The sequence below is a fragment of the Girardinichthys multiradiatus genome, chromosome 23, assembly GCF_021462225.1.
Source record: "Girardinichthys multiradiatus isolate DD_20200921_A chromosome 23, DD_fGirMul_XY1, whole genome shotgun sequence".
NCBI lineage: Eukaryota > Metazoa > Chordata > Actinopteri > Cyprinodontiformes > Goodeidae > Girardinichthys > Girardinichthys multiradiatus.
Genome location: NC_061815.1, coordinates 11645423 through 11665124, shown reverse-complemented (window position 1 = coordinate 11665124; position 19702 = coordinate 11645423). Strand labels below are relative to the sequence as shown.

The window sequence follows — 19702 nt, the reverse complement described above, 5'->3', positions numbered from 1 at the left end:
TTTTTTTTTCCTAAGCCAGGTAACTCTGACCCATCGCTCAGGAATAAAAAGGCTCCTAGACTTAAGGAATGTTGTGTCTACATGTTAAAGACAAGTTAGCATTTAACTTATTTTAAATTTGATATTTTGTTTATTACCAGCAATTTGCAAGGAGTAAAGGAGTCTTTTTGCCCCAACAAGGTCATTTCCAATGAACTGTAGCTGAAAACGTGGCATATAGTTAATGATCAGCTGAAGGGAGATCCATCATGTCTTTGCTTGATTTTTATTGTTGTTGTTTTTTTTTGCCTATTTATGTGGCTGTGATAGAAGAGCATCTTCTGTTAACAGGAAGAAGCTCCCTCGCTCCTCGTGTCAAGGTGTTTCGGGAAAAAACGCTAAACTCCAAATTGTCCTTGGTCCTTTGATGAGTGTGTTTATCCTCAATGTATAAAACATTTTGAGAGCTCAACAAGACTAAAATAGCCCTAAATAAATGCAGTTCATTTAATGTTAACAACCACAATTTCTTCTTTATTACTCCTCTTGTCCAATTACCTATTTGAAATGGCAGTTATTGGTTAAATATGCAACATTTATTGATTTGTAATCATCACTATGATTTAAATGCAGGCAGTATCGCAATCACAGACCACTGCTTTGATGCAATGTTTGTTAGGCTAAAGAAATGTCAGATTGAATGAATTCAATCTCTGCTCTCCAATAATTTATTTGGTCTTTTGACTTTAACTGCGTTTTCTGCAAACACCTCATATGGGCCCCTATTAAACTAGTCTGTTTTAGTCTAGGAAGACAAAGGAAAATAATACATGGCCTCGCTACCCACTTATATATTTTGCAGCAATGACCAAAAAATAATAATTGAATCATGCTATGCTGTCTGCGCTAATTAGAAAAAACTCACCTCAGCATGACGGATGCTTGAAAATAAAAGTGAAACAGACCACCAGCCCTACCTTTATGATTAATTTGGATAATAATTATCTAACCACTTGGAGGCACTGTTAGGGCATTGAAATGTATCTCCCAGATGGTCGATTGATCCTAAATCTTAAAACAATAAAAAAGAGGGTAAACATAATCTACCCTGTTCTAACACAACAGAACACTGTGAATTCAACATCCCTGATTACAATAAACAAGCACCACTCAGAACAGGAGGCCCGCAGGTGTTTTTCAGCACAGTAGCAGACATGGAAAAATGACAGCAGCTTTAGTGACTAATATGCAACAGCTCAAGAACAGTGGTGGAAACATCATGATGATAGAAAAGAAAGAAGAGTGACCAAAGTGTGAGCTGATCACAACTGATAATATAAAAGCTATTTTATGCCTCTGCCTGCTTATACTTTTTGAAAAATGTTTGAACTGGCTTTCATTTTTCCCAGGTGCTAGTAAAAAATCTGCTACCCAAACAAGTGGGCAATTTTAATATTCAAAATCACAGAAGACCTCAGAAAAGCCTAGATAATTATGGTTCAGGATTGTGTTTGGAATTAAAGCTTGGTTCCTTAGAGGAAGGATTAAAATATATGAGAAGGGCAGACTGTCTGACTTTTTAGATTAAATGTGGAAACAAACATGTAATGTTCATAAGTTGGAAAACTTGTTAATTATCATACCATCAGACTTGTCATCCATACCATTAAAAATGTTGGTCCACTTTTTTTATCTTACATAAAAATACATATGTTTAAAGTTGCGGTAGAGGGAGTGTGATGGGCAGACTTTCTGTAATATGTATTAAATACCAGCGCAAGTGTTTAAAGTCCCAATCAGCTGGAGCTGTATTTCCTGCTTATCTCACACCTTCACATTTAAGGAAACATACATTCATGACGCATGTAAATAAACAGAGGAAAACCCCAGATTGCTTGGTCAGCATCTCCTGCCCTCACATCAATCCACAACTGTGTTTTTGTAAGAACCTGCATGTATGTATGCGTGTGTGTGTGTGTGTGTGCGCGCGCATCACTTATTGTTCTTCAGTCCCTATTCCTGTCCTGGTTTCCCCTGTTGGAACTCACCCATGCACTCCAACAGGTCCTGTGTGTCCTCACGATGAAAACAGATGCCTTCAGTCCTCATTGTTAAAGAGGTTCCAGCATACTTTTTGTTGTAAAATTTTCTTGAATGTTCACACTATAATTTTCAAATATCTCATTTGATTTTTAATCAGTTTTTCACATATAATTACAAAAATTAAATGTGACATGGTTTCAGTTTTTTAGTGTCTGGGGATGTAGCATCACCCAAAGCATTGACCCAAACATTAAAAGGCCTAAAATTGCAAAACCAGTTTTATCACTTAAAATTGCATGTTTGTGGGTTTTCAGTGAGTAACTCAAAAACACCAAAGGCCATTCATTTTTTGGAAAATATTTTTAACACGATCTTCAGCTTGTTTTGTTGTGATGATTTTATCGTCTCATTATCTTGGGATAACAAGTCAGTTTCCTCAACTCACTGAGTCAATAAGATTTCAAACAAGCTTGTTTTCTTGTCTTGACATATTTCTTGTTCAAATATTTCAAGATAACAAGATCTCAGGCCTTTTGTCAAGATATCAGTTTCCTAATATTATTAGAGATAATGTGAGCTTGAGTTTGTAAGTTGTTTCATTGTCTAATTATCTCAAGGCAATGAAATTTTAAACTTGTTTGGTTGCAATAACACCTTCCTTATTTCACTGAGTCAATAACAAGATTTTCAACTGACCTTTTCAGAATAATCTTCATTATCTTATGCGAGGAAAACAATATCTCAAGCCGGTTTTCTTGTGTTTCATTATCCCAATATGTCCATCCATTCATCTATCCATTCATTTTCTATATCTGCTTCTTACATACATGGGTGGAGCTGGCGCCCATCTCCAGCAGTCTACGGGCGAGAGGCGGGGTACACCCTAGACAGTTCACCATTGCAGAGCAACATACAGGACAAACAACCATGCACACACCCATTCACACATAAGGGTAATTTATAGAGACCAATTAACCTAACAGTCATGTTTCTGGACTGTGGGAGGAGGCTGGAGTACCTGGGGAGAACCCACGCTTGCACGGGGAGAACATGCAAACTCCGTGCAGAAAGACGCATGGCTGGGAGTCGAACCGTGGACCTCTTTCCCGCAAGGCTCCCAATATGTCATGATAGCTATAACCTGAACTTATTCTGATGCGATAACTGATTAATTATTCTAATACATTGATTTAATAGACTTATTCTGACCCAGAAATCATGATAGTGGTGCTACCAGCCGGCACAAGTTGGAAACATCTATCATAGACCAACCTATGATGCCCGAGTGTCATGATAGAGACAATGAATGATAAAACTGGATATAACATAAGAACAGGGATTGCGTTACCTGAATATTTTCTGTTTTTGAAGTTTTTTTTTTTTTTTTTATATATATAAAGGTGACAGAAAAATCTGAAGGCCATTCGTCATTTTGAGAGATTGCAATTCAACCCCCTGACCACTTGGTGGCGAGTTAACATATTTGCTACGGCGGGGGCGCCTAGGTAGAGTTCAGATCAAGAAACCTCTTGTTCAGAGAGATTAGCAGACACTTCAATTGGAGGAATGTTCCCTGTTTTCAAAACTTTGGCGGAAGTGTTGCTTGTAATTCCAGTCTCTAGTGTGGCAACAGAGCACAGATTTAGCTTCCAGAACAACATCAAAACGGCCCTGAGAAGTCGTCTATCCAAGGCAAAAGTGCAAACCTCATGACGTACAGCCTCTGCAGCAATCCCACTCGAGACATTTGATTTAGCCACAAGCAGTTGCACAATTCAGGTCCATGTGGATGCCGTGTATACCCACCCTTCGAAGCTGACATGATTTTAGAACGCTTTACCGTTAGCAGTTGCATAGGGTGAATGGAAGCGGGAGGAGACTCAGCAAATGCACTATAGACAACATAAAACCTACACAAAGAGGGAGGCCAGATGTCACTCATAAAAAATGAGCGTGGCGGCCGAATTTCAGCAAACCTGCCACAATTTGCATTGTAGCGGCCCGCTGGCGAGAACCCTGGATGGTTAAAAATAGATTATGACAGGATATTTTGGACAACGAAAAAGTCTAACGCAACCTCTGCACAAGAAGCACTTGATTTTTCACTATAGTCACACTATTATCGAAAAACAAATTTAAGTTTTAGAAATCTCAAGATAATCAACCCATGAACTCAACAAATGTCACAGCAAGTACAGATGTTCTTGGCTTGCATCCATCTAATACAGATGCAGCACAAACCCCTTGGGACCCCTGGTAAAAATAGAAATGGTAAAACTCTTGAAATAAACTCATTTTATATTGTAGCTCTGAAAAATCCCACATTTAATTTCAGCCTAATTATTTAGCAGGGTAAAAAAAATCTATGTTAAGAAATGAAATCATTTTAACGATGCAATTATGGAAACCCATGGTGTCAATACTTCATACATTGTCATTTGGCAACAGAACAGCACTTAGTCTTCTTTAACATTTCATAAGAGTGGAAAATACAGAGAGATGCATCTTTCACACAATTGTGTTTGCATAACCTCTCTGGATCATCCTGAGTTCTTGGTCTTCTATGATTCAACCCACAGATAGCTGGAAGATTAATGTCTTGGGGCTGATGGTCACTGAAGAGTCCTGGCATTACAAACAGATCACCATGCTGTGAACTATTTACAATATTCCCATGGTTTTTGGAAGTAAAACAGACCCACAGCATCACAGATCTTCCCCCATACTCAACTGGGCACGAGGTACTTTCCACATATTCAACCTTTGCTTCTTGCCAGTTGTACATGCAGTGTTTGTTACTACCAATGAGATCATTCTTGATACTCTTGCAAACATGAAAACTCATGACATGCATAATGAGTTTCAGTACTGCTAACTTTTAGAAGCCTTGAGCCAGTAAAACTACTACTAAAATCCAGCTTCCATAACGTGGTTTATTATTCATTTATGTTTGGTGTTTTTCCTCATTAAAGCAATACGTGTGTCATATGTTAAAGCTTAAGTGATTTCAAGCAATGTCCTGCACATCTTTTGCAACATTTCCTTTTTCAGGAAGCCAAGAGGCAATTGAGTAACACACCCAGCAACGGTCTGACAGGTATTCCTGCAAAGAGCAGCGCACTTCTGAGAAAACTCCGCAGACTGAACATTATTGCTCTCATGCAGTTTCTGTGAGCTGTTTACATATGCCAGGAGCCATACATTGATGCCTGGTCATGCCCCGGGTCACACCATCACTGTGGACTCGACAGGACCTCAACTCGCAAACCTGAAACAAGTTCACCAAGGAGTAATAACAGACACCTCTGCGGTGTTGGTGCAACAGTGGAGGCACAGGGCAAAATCAGCTGCAGGTGTCTAAAAATGACTAAACACCTCTGACAACAAACCACAGCTCACACATAGACAAACAGATAATGAGTTAAGGAAGTGAGCTCCACCCGGCGCCTTCACTGTGTGTGTGTGTGTGTGTGAGAGAGAGAATTTGTGTGCTCTGATCAACAAGATATTCCAGTAAACAGACATTTATTCTTCTCCTTTACTAACTGGAAGTAGCTGCCGTAAGTTTTTTCTGAAGTGGCATGTCATATAATGGAAAATATAAATTTATCAGTATTTGTGACCTATGATGAGTGATACGCACAATGATAGGCTAAGGAGTTTACTTCTAGGGTTATTTGAACTGGTGTTTATAAATCTGCATGCATGCAGCAGAGACAAAGCAATGCAGACACAGTAAACATTTGGCTTGACCTTTTCCACATTGTGTCACTTTACAACCACAAACGTCTATGTATTTTCTCTGGGTTCTATTTGATTGACAAACAGAATACAAATGTAACTGAATTCCAGCCCCCTTTACTCCCGATACACCTAAATAAAGGTCCACCAATGGGTTTTTTCATCTCTATTTAAATACCAGAACTGTTAATCCAACTATACAAAATCTGGCTTTTATGAATGAGTGGCAATACCAAAGCTATAAGGAGTCCCCCTGGCAGTGTTCCACTGGTCATATAAGTGACTCAGTAACTATGTGGAAGAAAGTGCTTTGATCAGATGAGACCAAAATTCAGCTTTTTTGGTCTGCATGCAAAATACTTTCAAGGGTGCATGAAAACTCACCTTGTACACCTGGCCGTAGGTTCCATTGCCGACCACCTCAACCAGCTCAAAGATGCCAGCTGGATCCTAGAGAAAAAGTGGCACAGAGAAGAAAAAAGAAAACAGGAAGCTTGAATAGAAGAGATGAGGAAAACAAACATTTTATTTGTCCTCTGAGGAAAAGCTGCTGAATTTACTGGTGAAGAGTAGGAAATGCTGCATTTCCTACAGCTTTGCTGCTGCAAAATCGCAATCCAACAAATGATCTTGATTTGGGCCACTTGTTGCATGCCAACTTCTGGAGCCCAACAAAGACAGAATCCTGAGTAAACAGCAGATTTCCCCAAACAGGACACAGGGCAGACAGTGAACATGAAGTTTCAGATAAGGCACACACTGTCCACAGGGCTCAGTTCACACACTCTGAAGGTACCATTATACAGTAACTTCCACTCAGTGTCAACAGCTGCACAACATCAATAATCAGAACATTTGACTGCTCGGTTAATGATGACTGAAACTGCCGTTAACTTCCAAACGATACCCACCACATCCTACTGTGTTTACGCAAACACTGCATTAAAAAAGGAAGACATGTTTTTAAACTCACTCTTAAAGCAGCGAGGTCTATACTGTCCAAACTTCGCGTGGTGTTTTCTCGCGACATTGCTGTCGGTAGGTTTTGTCAGTTGGTCGATGTTTGTTTTAAAGACATGGACGGTGCGTCTTTCTCTCCGCTAACGGTGCCAACTAACGGCTTTTTCCTCCCTTCAGCTCCATTCTGAAGTTTGGCTCACTACGTCAAGCGAAAGAGTCGAGAAACAAACTGCTTCCGGAACTTCCGAAATAAAAGCCGGACGCTGAAGGAAATGTCTCTATGTTGTTTTTCCTTTTTCTGATTAAAGGGAATTACTCATAAACGTCCACAACCATTGCTATCAAACAGGAAATAATATTTGTTTACAATATCTTTCTACGATGTATTTTTGTGTTCCTTCTAAATACCTTCTTAACTTAGTTTTGAAATATACTTGTGTTTTGCTTCTGAGTTTTTTTCCCCCCTCGTCTGTAAAGAATACTTGCCCTGCTAATTTCCCTTCTCTGAACTTTAAAACGGAGTGGTAGTGCACAGTTGCAAATTTGAGGATAATAATATTAATGTAATTACTATTATTATAAGAATGTCATAATTATTATATTAATTAATAAGAAAGAAAGAAAGAAAGAAATGAGTTTTGAATAAATGTTTTATTACAGTTTTTATAAGTCGTTTTTTAACAAAAGAAAGCAAAAGCAAACAAAGGAATGGTGAATAAAGCCCTTAATGATCTAGCTCCATCATACATCAGAGATCTGATTGTTCCATATGTTCCTAACAGAGCACTTCGTTCTCAGACTGCAGGTTTACTGGTGGTTCCTAGAGTCTCTAGAAGTAGAATGGGAGGCAGATCCTTTAGTTATCAGGCTCCTCTCCTGTGGAACCAGATCCCAGTTTTAGTCCATGAGGCAGACACCCTGTCTACTTTTAAGGCTAGGTTTAAAACTTTCTTTTTTGATAAAGCTTATAGTTTGAGTGGTATAGGTTATCCTGAGCTATCTCTGTAGTTATGCTGCTATAGGCTCAGGCTGCTGGGGACATAATGACCACTTTCACCCTCTTCGCCAGATTCTCACACTACTCTCTAATTCTGCATTATTTGCTGTTATTTCAGTTTTTAACTTTATGTTCTCTCTCTGTTCTCTTCCTAGAAGCTACACCTGGCCTGACTCTGTGTCTACCTGTGACACCTTTCTGGAGAGGGGAATCGTCCGAGCTTCTGCTGGCAACAACTTAATGCTCACCCTCTACAGATGATCCACATGGCCCTGTCTTTCAGTGTTTAACCCTTTCTCTCTCCTAGACATGGCAAACGACTGAGCTTTTACTGTAACTAATTATATGTGCTCTCTTTCAGACTCTATCCTTGAAAACTGGCTCAAAGTTTATCTGTTCTTTCTTTCTAGATGAAACGACAAAAGGAGCTACATCCATTAACATTTACTTTTCCTTCCCATAGAAAGTACTCCTAGATAAGTCCTTCTTTGTTCTCTTTGTGTCTCTGCTCTGTTCTCTCAAACCCCCAGTCGGTCGTGGCAGATGGCCGCTCACACTGAGCCTGGTTGTGGTTCTGCTGGAGGTTTCTTCCTGTTAAAAGGGAGTTTTTCCTCTCCACTGTCGCTACATGCATGCTCAGTATGAGGGATTGCTGCAAAGTCAACGCCAGTGACTGTCCACTGTCTCTACATGCTCATCCAGGAGGAGGGAATGCTGCAAGTCACTGACTGGATGCAATCTGCTGGGTTTCCTTAGACAGAAAAACTTTTTATCCAGTTTGAATAAATAACTGAATCTGACTGCACTGGTTAGGATTAATTGTAATGTACAGGGGTTGGACAATGAAACTGAAACACCATTTATTAGTATGGTGTGGGGCCTCCTTTTGCGGCCAATACAGCATCAATTCGTCTTGGGAATGACATATACAAGTCCTGCACAGTGGTCAGAGGGATTTTAAGCCATTCTTCTTGCAGGATAGTGGCCAGGTCACTACGTGATACTGGTGGAGGAAAATGTTTCCTGACTCGCTCCTCCAAAACACCCCAAAGTGTCTCAATAATATTTAGATCTGGTGACTGTGCAGGCCATGGGAGATGTTCAACTTCACTTTCATGTTCATCAAACCAATCTTTCACCAGTCTTGCTGTGTGTATTGGTGCATTGTCATCCTGATACACGGCACCGCCTTCAGGATACAATGTTTGAACCATTGGATGCACATGGTCCTCAAGAATGGTTCGGTAGTCCTTGGCAGTGACGCGCCCATCTAGCACAAGTATTGGGCCAAGGGAAGGCCTTGATATGGCAGCCCAAACCATCACTGATCCACCCCCATGTTTCACTCTGGGCATGCAACAGTCTGGGTGGTACGCTTCTTTGGGGCTTCTCCACACCGTAACTCTCCCGGATGTGGGAAAAACAGTAAAGGTGGACTCATCAGAGAACAATACATGTTTCACATTATCCACAGCCCAAGATTGGCGCTCCTTGCACCATTGAAACTGACGTTTGGCATTGGCATGAGTGACCAAAGGTTTGGCTATAGCAGCCCGGCCGTGTATATTGACCCTGTGGAGCTCCCGACGGACAGTTCTGGTGGAAACAGGAGAGATGAGGTGTACATTTATTTCTGCTGTGATTTGGGCAGCCGTGGTTTTATGTTTTTTGGATACAATCCGGGTTAGCACCTGAACATCCCTTTCAGACAGCTTCCTCTTGCGTCCACAGTTAATCCTGTTGGATGTGGTTGGTCCTTCTTGGTGGTATGCTGACATTACCCTGGATACCGTGGCTCTTGATACATCACAAAGACTTGCTGTCTTGGTCACAGATGCGCCAGCAAGACGTGCACCAACAATTTGTCCTCTTTTGAACTCTGGTATGTCACCCATAATGTTGTGTGTATTTCAATATTTTGAGCAAAACTGTGGTCTTACCCTGCTAATTGAACCTTCACACTCTGCTCTTACTGGTGCAATGTGCAATCAATGAAGACTGGCTACCAGGCTGGTCCAATTTAGCCATGAAACCTCCCACACTAAAATGACAGGTGTTTCAGTTTCATTGTCCAACCCCTGTATGTACCAGACTTTGTGAAGTGCCTTGAGACAACATGTGTTGTGAATTGCAGTTATATAAATAAACTGAATTGAATTGAACTTTGCTGTAATAACTTTCCCGGTTTTGCCCAAGTGTGAAACATTGTCAGACTAGTAAGCCAAACTGATGCTATAGGCCTATGTCTAATGACATACAGCCCTGGCAGTGGAGATTTATATATATTAATAAATAATAAAATAGCAAACCAAGAGGAGTTTGATTTCAATCATTTCTACCTCAGTGGCGAGTTTTTGTGATAGTGGGGAATCAGTTCTGTTTAAAATATTCAACATATTTAATTACCCGCCAGAATATCTGTAACTAATAGCTATAACTATAGAGTATGGAGTAAATATAATGTATAGTTTTATGATATAATATGAATTAAGTCACATAGTGATTGTACTGGCAACTTGAAAACGTGTATGTGTAACACGTTACCTAACATTAAAATCAAGGATTAAGTTGTAAATCAGCTAAACTGAAATCCAACTACAGTCAGTTAATTCATTTTAATCACAATAATTATAATCACATTCATATGGATTAGTCACATAGAAATCCAATTATGAGATTCAGATTTGGGAAATCATAAAATTCAAGTTTAAAGTAAAATGAGCAGATTGCATTAAGTCTGCACACATGGGGAACGGGTGGAGTGGTACATGAAATCAGTGACGTGCAGTCAGGGGAGGAAGGAGAGACTTTGCCTCTCCTGTCACCATAACAAGTAAAATACTAGCAATGATAAGAGAAAATCAATGTGTCCACTTCACTGTTCTATGAATTTGTTTTTTGTATGATTAAAAAATTTTTATGATCAAAATCGCAGAATTTATGCATTGTTGATTCAAATATATGGGAGAAAAGCAAGGTGAGACAATGAATAGCTGTGCCTCACCACCGATGGCTCTCACAACCGCTGACTGATGCAGGCAGTCGCCGTATGCCCATTACTGTCTCTCTTTATATAGCCAATATACATGCCAGATTGCACATGTACTAAACATGATTATGTTCCAAAGTGTGTCTAATATATTTATTGAATGTGTGTGACATATTTAATCTTTCTAATTGGCCATAAATGAGCAGTGAAAATGGACAGGGTGAGGCAGAAAGTACTGTGCAGCACTGGTAGGCGGCATTGCTGAGCGCCATAGGCATAGACAGCTAACAGCATATCGCTGAGTACTATTTAGCTACGCAAAATGCAGAAGTGTTTTCACCGACAAGTCCTGCAACTGTACTATTATTTAAATTTGGTCAGAGAAAATGCAAGATTACTTCTCAACCCTGGGAAAGGATTCTTCTACACTGGAGGTTTTAGAGAGAGAAAGACCAACTTCGGAGCTGAAAGATCTGCTTCAAACAAGTGGGAGACAGGAAACACTCTCTTTTTACCGGAGTGGTACACCTGAAAAGAGTGTGGAGTACACAGATTTGACTTGGCATTGAATGGGCAGCACAGGCCACCTGCTTCAAGGTGATGGAGAACCGGGAGATTTTAAAAGACTACTAATGCAACCTCCCTCCATGGACTTCATATACACTTCATTCACAGATTTCAATTTAAACAAAAAAGAGAGATTAGCCAAAATTAAAATGACTTTATAAAAATATTCTATTGTTTTTCTTGCTATTGTATTGTTCAACAGTATGGAATTTATTAAAGCATCATTTAAAGCTTTCAAAACAATTTAATGATTCAATTAAGGTCGAAATTGAAATGTAAGCCTCTGTTTTTGGTTCTTATATTTGTACAACTGACTCCAGAGGAGTCTGTGCCTCCCTAGTCATGAACCCCATCACACATCACTGCAGGAACTCTAGTATTCTACCTGAAATATTTCTGGTTAACAAGAGTTTCTACAGCACAGGCTCAATACTTTATGGATGTATTTGTTTGATTTTGTTTTTTTTGTTTGTGAATGAACAATATAAAGAAAGAAACATAACATATTACTACAGAATGACACCACAATGATGAAAAAACTCCAAGGAATGGGAAACTTGAGCAATATTTACAAAATGTTAAAAGCATTGACATTTTAAGAAGAATTCAGCATGTTCAGGCATTTTTCCAGTCTGCACATGTGCTGAAATATTTGCCTCCATAATCTAACCCTATCTGTCTGTCTGTCTTTGCAAGAGGCTCATAGTAACTTGGCAGGAGCTACAGATCTACAGCTCAGGTGGGAGAATCTGTCCATTTAGGACAACTATTTGGGACAATTCCACAAATCTGGCCTTTAAATATGAGTGATAAAAAGAAGAAAATTCATAAGGAGTCTTATTTACAGCGTGTTACAAGCCATGCTTGGAAGCCACGGCAAACGTGGACGAAGATGATCTGATCAGATGTGACTAAAATGAAACGTTCTGGCCTATAAGCAAGCTGCACATTAACCTGTGTAACCCAGGTTTAAATAGCCTTCACTAAATATAAGCCTTTTCATAAAAATAGATATAAAATGGATAAATAGGAAATAGATAGATAGGAAGATAAATAGAGAATAAATAAGTCTTAAAATAGTTAAAGACAATGATATAAAAAGTAATAATTACAAACATTTAAAACACTGTATTTTATGTCATGATATTTTATTTGGAAAAAGAACAATCTGTATAAAACAGAGTTTTATTTTGTCAGCAGCTAGAACAGTCAAGTGTGAAAAATCTCTTATTCTGAAGGGTCACATTGATTTGTAGCCATGTGACTAACTCCAGCCAACTGGGTTGCTACGTTCATCTGGCGCTGGAAGAAGAAGCAGAGAGAACGAAGAAGCTAAAAGAGTGTGCTGTGAAAGAGAGAAAGATAAGAGAAAGTTGATGATTGAAAGTCTACCTGCTGTCTGGGAATTATTTCCATTTTCTGGAGTTTTCCGTATTTTTTCTTTTGACTGTGTTTGGAGTGTTATATGCTACAGAACTGGACTTGGCCTTTTTAAGGTTTTGCTGGAAATTGGACCGAGAAATTCCGAGTGGATTGTGGAGTTGGATTCCGCTAGCAAGAAACAAGATGGCGAGCCGTAACCCAGGAACCCTGTAACCGCCGTTTAGCAGGAGCTACACATCTGCTGGACATTTCAAATCATCCAAACTGGTATGATCTGTCCATGTTTTCCTAAAGGGAAAGAACGTTGGAGTCGGAGGAAAGGGATTAACTCTCAGGAGTATAAGAGAGGAAAGACATTGAATTGAAGTACAAGTTATTCAGTTGTTTGATTGTTTTCTGTTGTGTCGTATTGTTTTACTTTCTTCTTGAACAATATCCAATGTCGATTGTTAGTATGTGGAATGTAAAATTGTCTATTTGGGCAAAATAGGTACAAGGAATGGTTAAAACAGGAAACAGAAAAGCCCTTAACTTCTTTAAAAGGAACACTAAACAAAAATAGATTTGAACAGATTAAACTTACTAACTGTAAATCAAATAGATTAACAGTATCAATTTGAGCTTAAATAGAGTTATAACCTAGGTTTGAATAAATAGTATCCCTTTAATACCTGGCGTCAGGTTTAAAATCAGACAGGTATTGAATAAGGTATCCCAAAAAAATAGGGAAGAAATAGGTGATTATTTTGGATTGAATTTTGTGTTATTGTACGTCCATTGTTGTAATATTGTTTTCTCAACAAATAAGAAGCTGGCAGTTCAAACTTATTTTTGGGGTCTGTGGTCATTAATACACTTACACATCTTTCTACTCCCGTAGTCGAGCCTAGCACTGGTCCTAGTGTCTGTTCCATTAACTGTAACACATCGTGAGTGTTACAGAAAGTGGCGAGCCAGCCAGGAGTAGAAAATAAAAGCTTAATCTTTATTTCTGACCCAGAAAGAAAAAAAAAAGGGCCAAGTTCAGCAAAAATGGATAGAGTCGACAAAGAATCCATTAAAGTTCCAAACTCAGTCATTGTTAGTGGTATTACTGACACAGAGGTTGATGAAATTGTATCAGACTTCCTGAACAGGTATGGGAAAATAATGAGAACCTTGAAAATAGATGACCCGCATTCTTCTTATCACCAAGATGCCATTGTGGAGTATAAGAATGGAACTGCCTTGACAGCACTGGAACCTATACTCCCTTATGTACTTGAGAGCTCAAACAAGGTCTCTTATTGAATCAGAGCCCTGCCCAGTGAGTATGTGTCTGACGTCACAGACAGAGCCACCCACCGTTTTTTCTGTAAACTGCAAGAGATTCCTAAATTAGGTGGAAGATCCTTTGAAGCTGTCCTGCATGAGCACCTGTCCAAATGCTCTCAATCAGTCACAGGCAGCTCTGAGACACCTGAAACTGAGAGTTTTACTCTCGAGACACAAAATGACCTTATGAACCCGGTTGCCAGACCCACCTGAGAACATGACCAACTTTTTCAAAGGGAAAATGCAGAGCAGTCTAAAACTACTCTAAGAAATTCTGACTCTGACTTAGTTAACCAACCCCGACCCAATCTAGCCTCCAACCTATCACAGAACCTTGTCACTCTCCCTGAGGTGCAAAAAGTAATTGTAGAGCATATAGTACGAAATGAAGGTCCGGTCTCACAGGTGAATGCCTCTTTTGATCTGAGGCAGTTTTCAGGCAAACTACCTTGTCCTAGTCACGAGGCTGAATTCGATACATGGCGCAACAGTGTTGAGCTCATACTTCAAGATCCGGATCTGTCTGTCTTGCAGCGCTCGCGAAAGATTTTAGACAGTCTTGTGCCACCTGCGTCCAATGTGGTAAAACCCTTGGGTCCTACAGCAATGCCATCAGTTTATCTTGAATTGTTAAATTAAACTTTTGGCACAGTGGAAGATGGCGATGAGCTTTTTGCTAAATTTCTTAACACCCTCCAAGACCCTGGTGAAAAAACATAAAATTACCTTCATCGCTTGCAGACGGTCCTCTCTAAAGCTTTGAGCAGAGGCGGAGCAGTCCCCACCGAAGCAGACCGACACCTTCTGCATCAGTTCTGCCGTGGGTGTTGGGATGATGCCTTACTAGCAGAGCTCCAGCTTGAAAAAAAAAAAGATAAACCACCTTTATTCGCTGAGCTGCTGTTGCAGTTAAGAGTTGAAGAAGACAAGCATATTGCGAAGTAGAGTAGAATGAAAAAACACTTCGCTGCTGCGAGACCAAAAGTAGCCTCCCACGCCATTACTGAGACCTCTGACCTCTCTGAACCCACAGTGCAAGACAATCTTACTGAGATGCGAACCCATATAACTCAGATGCAGAGTCAGCTGACGAGATTGAAACCCCAAAAGGTAGTTCTACCTGTGGTTCCCCAAAGTGATCTGGTCACAGAACTAAAATAACAAATTACTGAGCTCCAGAGCCATCTGGCCAAACTAAAACCACCGAACTCCACTAAGAAAAGCGCTAGTGCACCTAAAGCTAGGACACAAATTAAGCTTAAGGCACCTGAACAAACTGCGACAGTCCAAACTGTAAAGAGTAGGCCGAAGCCTTGGTATTGCTTTCGATGCGGCGAGGATGGCCATATCGTTTCAGCTTGTTCCAATGAATCAAATTCATCCCTTGTTGCTGAGAAGAGAAAACAGTTAAAAGCAAAGCAGTTACTTTGGGACAAACAGAACAATCAAACACAGTCTTTAAACTAGAGGAAGACACAGTTGTTTTATGACAGTTATCTCTCACATTTGGAGATCCATTCTATACATGACCTTCTTGAAGTTGAAGCCGCAAATGGTCAAAAATTCCATATTCCGGCTATATATGTGTTGATATCACCTTCCCAAAGAACGGGTTTGGACATGAACTTACTGTGTCTTCTCTTGCGTTGGTTGCTCCAAACACGCGCTCCAGTGTCCAATCTTCTCTATTAATTGGTACTACTACCCTTGATCTTCTCTTTGAAAGTTTTTCTCTCACTAACACAGATTCCAGTGCCCTTCCTTATAGTTACAGAGTGGTGCTGAGCGTGTTACAAAAGAGACACAGGCAGAAAGAGACCAGCAGTCTTGGTCTTGTCAGACTGTCAGGAAATGAGCCTGAAATCATTCCTGCGGGCCAGAGTAAAGTCTTGGGGGGCTCAGTTCATGGGAACGTTGACATTCCAGATAAGTGGGTTGTAGTCGAGTCCCCCAATACATCTTCCTTACCAGGTGGTGTTTTGGTCACTAACTGTTTACTCACCCTTCCTGAGAAACGATCGCAAAAGCTTCCAGTTGTCCAGCGAAACAAAAGTAAACATGACATAGTTATTCCTGGAAACAGTGTCATTGCTGAAATCTATGCCATGCAGGAGATTTTGTCACATCCTCATATCTCTGATAAGTCAAAGCAAACTTCTAGTTCACAGCCTGCTGAGCTTAATTTAAACTTTGCAGATTCTCCGGTCCCCGCTGAATGGAAAGAGCGAATTATGCAAAAGTTGAATGCTAGGCCAGAAGTTTTTGCGCAGCATGATACTGATTTTGGGTGTACTAATAAAGTAAAGCATCAGATTAAACTGAGCGATGAGACTGCTTTTAAACACAGGCCTCGCTCAATACGACCGCAAGACGTCGACGCTGTACGTCAGCATTTGCAGGAACTGTTAGAGGCAGGTGTAGTCCGCGAATCCGAGTCAGCCTTTTCCTCACCCATTGTGGTGGTAAGGAAGAAAAATGGAGATGTACGACTTTGCGTCGATTATCGGACGCTAAACCAGAACACGATCAAAGACTCTTACGCACTTCCTAATCTGGAAGAAACTTTTTCAGCCCTTACTGGGTCGAAACGGTTTTCGGTTCTTGACCTCAAAAGTGGTTACTACCAGGTTGAAGTCGAGGAGGCAGATAAGCACAAGACAGCTTTTGTATGCCCACTGGGATTTTTCGAGTTCAACCGTATGCCGCAGGGTGTAACTAACGCCCCCAGCACGTTTCAACGGCTGATGGAGAGATGTATGGGTGATATAAACCTTAAGGAAGTCTTGGTTTTTCTGGACGACCTTATAGTTTTTTCTGAAACCCTCAAACAACATGAAACATGTCTCCTCCATGTGCTCAGTCGTCTCCAAAAATACGGTCTAAAACTATCACTCGAGAAGTGTAAGTTTTTTAGACATCTGTGAAGTACTTGGGACACATAGTCTCTCAGCGTGGTGTCGAAACAGACCCCGAAAAGGTTGCTGCGTTAACAACTTGGCCAAGCCCTAAAAACCTAAAAGAACTCCGTTCCTTCTTAGGTTTTGCAGGGTATTATAGGCAGTTTATTAAAGATTTCTCTAAAATCGTCAAACCCCTTACTAGCTTAACTGCAGGATATCCCCCTCTGCGCAAGAAAAGTAGCTCTAAGCTAAGCAGTGACCATTATTTTCAGCCAAAAGCTCCTTTTGGGGAGAGATGGACCGAGAGCTGTCAACGACCATTCGAGACCATAATACACAAACTAACTACTACCCCAGTGTTGGGGTTTGCCAATCCCAAGTTGCAGTATGTGCTGCCCTTTCCAAGATGGCGCCGCGGATGCGCATTGTTTTGTTTTGTTTTTTGCTTTAAAACGGTCTTCTGTGATGGTACCCGGAGCTCTCTCACCAGAGAAGAACTCATGAACATCAGGGCTACTACACCAGAGGAGTTATTTCCAACTTTTCTGCCTACTGCTCTGGAATTTTTGGACATTCTGGTCAAAGGTGCGCTCACCTTTGTTCACGCGGTGAAACGCCGGAAGAGAGGGAAACTGGCTGGGGTGCTGGTATGACTTCGCCAGCGTGGACTACGAACACCGTTACCTGGAATATTTCTCTCTAACGTGCGCTCACTTCCCAACAAAATTGAGGAACTACAACTGCTTTTGGGGAAAAACAGGGACTTTTATTCATCAGCAGTTTTGTGCTTCACGGAGACCTGGCTGTGTGGATTAATACCGGACTCTGCGCTGCAGCTGGCAGGATTCCAGCTCTACAGAGCGGACAGAGACACGGAACTCTCCGGCAAAGCGAAAGGTGGAGGAATCTGTTTTTACCTCAACAGTGGTTGGTGCAACGACGTGACAGTGATTCAGCAGCACTGTTCTCCAGACCTGGAATCCTTCATCATAAACTGTAAGCCTTTCTATTCCCCCCGTGAGTTCGCTTCGTTCATCCTGGTCGGTGTTTACATCCCGCCGCAAGCTAACGTGCAGGTCGCACAGCGCATGCTCGCCGACCAGATACTGAGTGTGGAGCGGACCAACCCGGACTCCTTAGTAATCGTCGCTGGTGACTTTAACAAAGGTAATCTGACCCACGAACTCCCCAAATATAGACAGTTTGTAAAATGTCCGACCAGAGAGGACAACATTCTGGATCACTGTTACACCACCATCAGAGACGCTTATCACGCCGTCCCACGTGCTGCACTGGGCCAATCCGACCACATCATGGTCCACCTGATTCCTGCATACAGGCAGAAACTAAAGCTCTGCAAACCTGTTGTGAGGATGACAAGGAAGTGGAGCAGTGAGGCTGTGGAGAATCTCCAGGCGTGTTTAGGCTGTACAGACTGGGATGTGTTCAGGATTACTACCAACAGTCTGGACGAGTACACAGAGGCTGTGACTTCCTACATCAGCTTCTGTGAGGACAGCTGTGTACCATCATGCACCAGGGTGAGTTACAACAACGACAAACCCTGGTTCACAGCTAAACTCAGAAGGTTAAGACTGGATAAGGAAAAGGCCTTCAGGAGTGGGGACAAAGACATATACAGAGAGGCAAAGTACAAGTTTGGCAAGGCAGTGAAAGAGGCCAAACGACTGTACTCTGAGAAGCTCCAAAACCAGTTCTCAGCCAACGACTCTGCGTCTGTCTGGAAAGGGCTCAAGCAAATCACCAACTACAAGCCGAAAGCCCCCCACTCCATCAACGACCGACGCCTCGCCAACAACCTGAACGAGTTCTACTGCCGCTTTGAAAGACAAAGGGACAGTCCTGCAACCATCCCCCACGACGTCCCCCAACAGCTGCAGCCACAATCCACCAACCTCCTCTCTCCAACCTCAAGAGGGGCCTTGGCACCTCCAACCCCCACCCTGAAGTTCCCCCCCACCAGCCCCCTACCCACGCCGAGGACGGCTCTTTCCATCCAGGAGAGGGACGTAAACAAACTCTTCAGGAGACAGAACCCCCGGAAAGCTGCTGGTCCGGATTCTGTCTCACCAGCCAGCCTGAAGCACTGCGCTGATCAGCTGTCTCCAGTCTTCACAGACATTTTTAACACCTCACTGGAGACATGTCATGTGCCAGCCTGCTTCAAGTCCTCCACCATCGTCCCTGTTCCCAAGAAGCCAAGGACCACAGGGCTTAATGACTTCAGACTTGTCGCCCTGACCTCTGTGGTGATGAAGTCCTTTGAGCGCCTTGTGCTCTCACACCTAAAAGACATCACCGACCCCCTCCTGGACCCCCTGCAGTTTGCCTACAGAGCCAACAGGTCTGTAGATGATGCAGTCAACCTAGCCCTTCACTTCATCCTCCGGCACCTGGACTCCACAGGAACCTATGCCAGGATCCTGTTTGTGGATTTCAGCTCTGCCTTCAACACCATTGTCCCAGCTCTGCTCCAGGAGAAGCTCTCCCAGCTGAGTGTGCCCGACTCCACCTGTAGGTGGATAACTGACTTCCTGTCTGACAGGAAGCAGCGCGTGAGGCTGGGGAAGCACGTCTCTGACTCCCTGACCATCAGCACCGGTTCCCCCCAAGGCTGTGTTCTCTCTCCTCTGCTCTTCTCCCTGTACACCAACAGCTGCACCTCCAGTCACCAGTCTGTCAAGCTTCTGAAGTTTGCGGACGACACCACCCTGATCGGACTCATCTCTGATGGTGACGAGTCCGCGTACAGATGGGAGGTGGACCATCTGTTGGACTGGTGCAGCCAGAACAACCTTGAGCTCAACG

At 41.8% G+C, this 19702-nt stretch overlaps 1 protein-coding gene across 8 annotated transcripts in view; it reads right to left on the bottom strand.

Moving 5' to 3' along the window:
• The window catches only part of si:zfos-2326c3.2 (mitogen-activated protein kinase kinase kinase kinase 4), an 82736-nt gene extending 75804 nt beyond the window's left edge, over positions 1–6932 (bottom strand). For 4 of the 8 annotated variants that reach the window (XM_047353095.1, XM_047353096.1, XM_047353098.1 and 1 more), the window contains exons 1-2: positions 6737–6930; positions 6148–6213 (exon numbers count right to left, since the gene is read on the bottom strand). In XM_047353095.1, the coding sequence (XP_047209051.1) occupies positions 6148–6213; positions 6737–6793 (123 nt within the window). In that variant the 5' untranslated portion in view covers positions 6794–6930. Of the gene's footprint in view, positions 1–6147; positions 6214–6736 lie in introns of all 8 variants that reach the window. The other 4 variants (XM_047353101.1, XM_047353103.1, XM_047353102.1 and 1 more) reach the window with 2 other exon arrangements.
• Positions 6933–19702: the final 12770 nt, after the last annotated feature.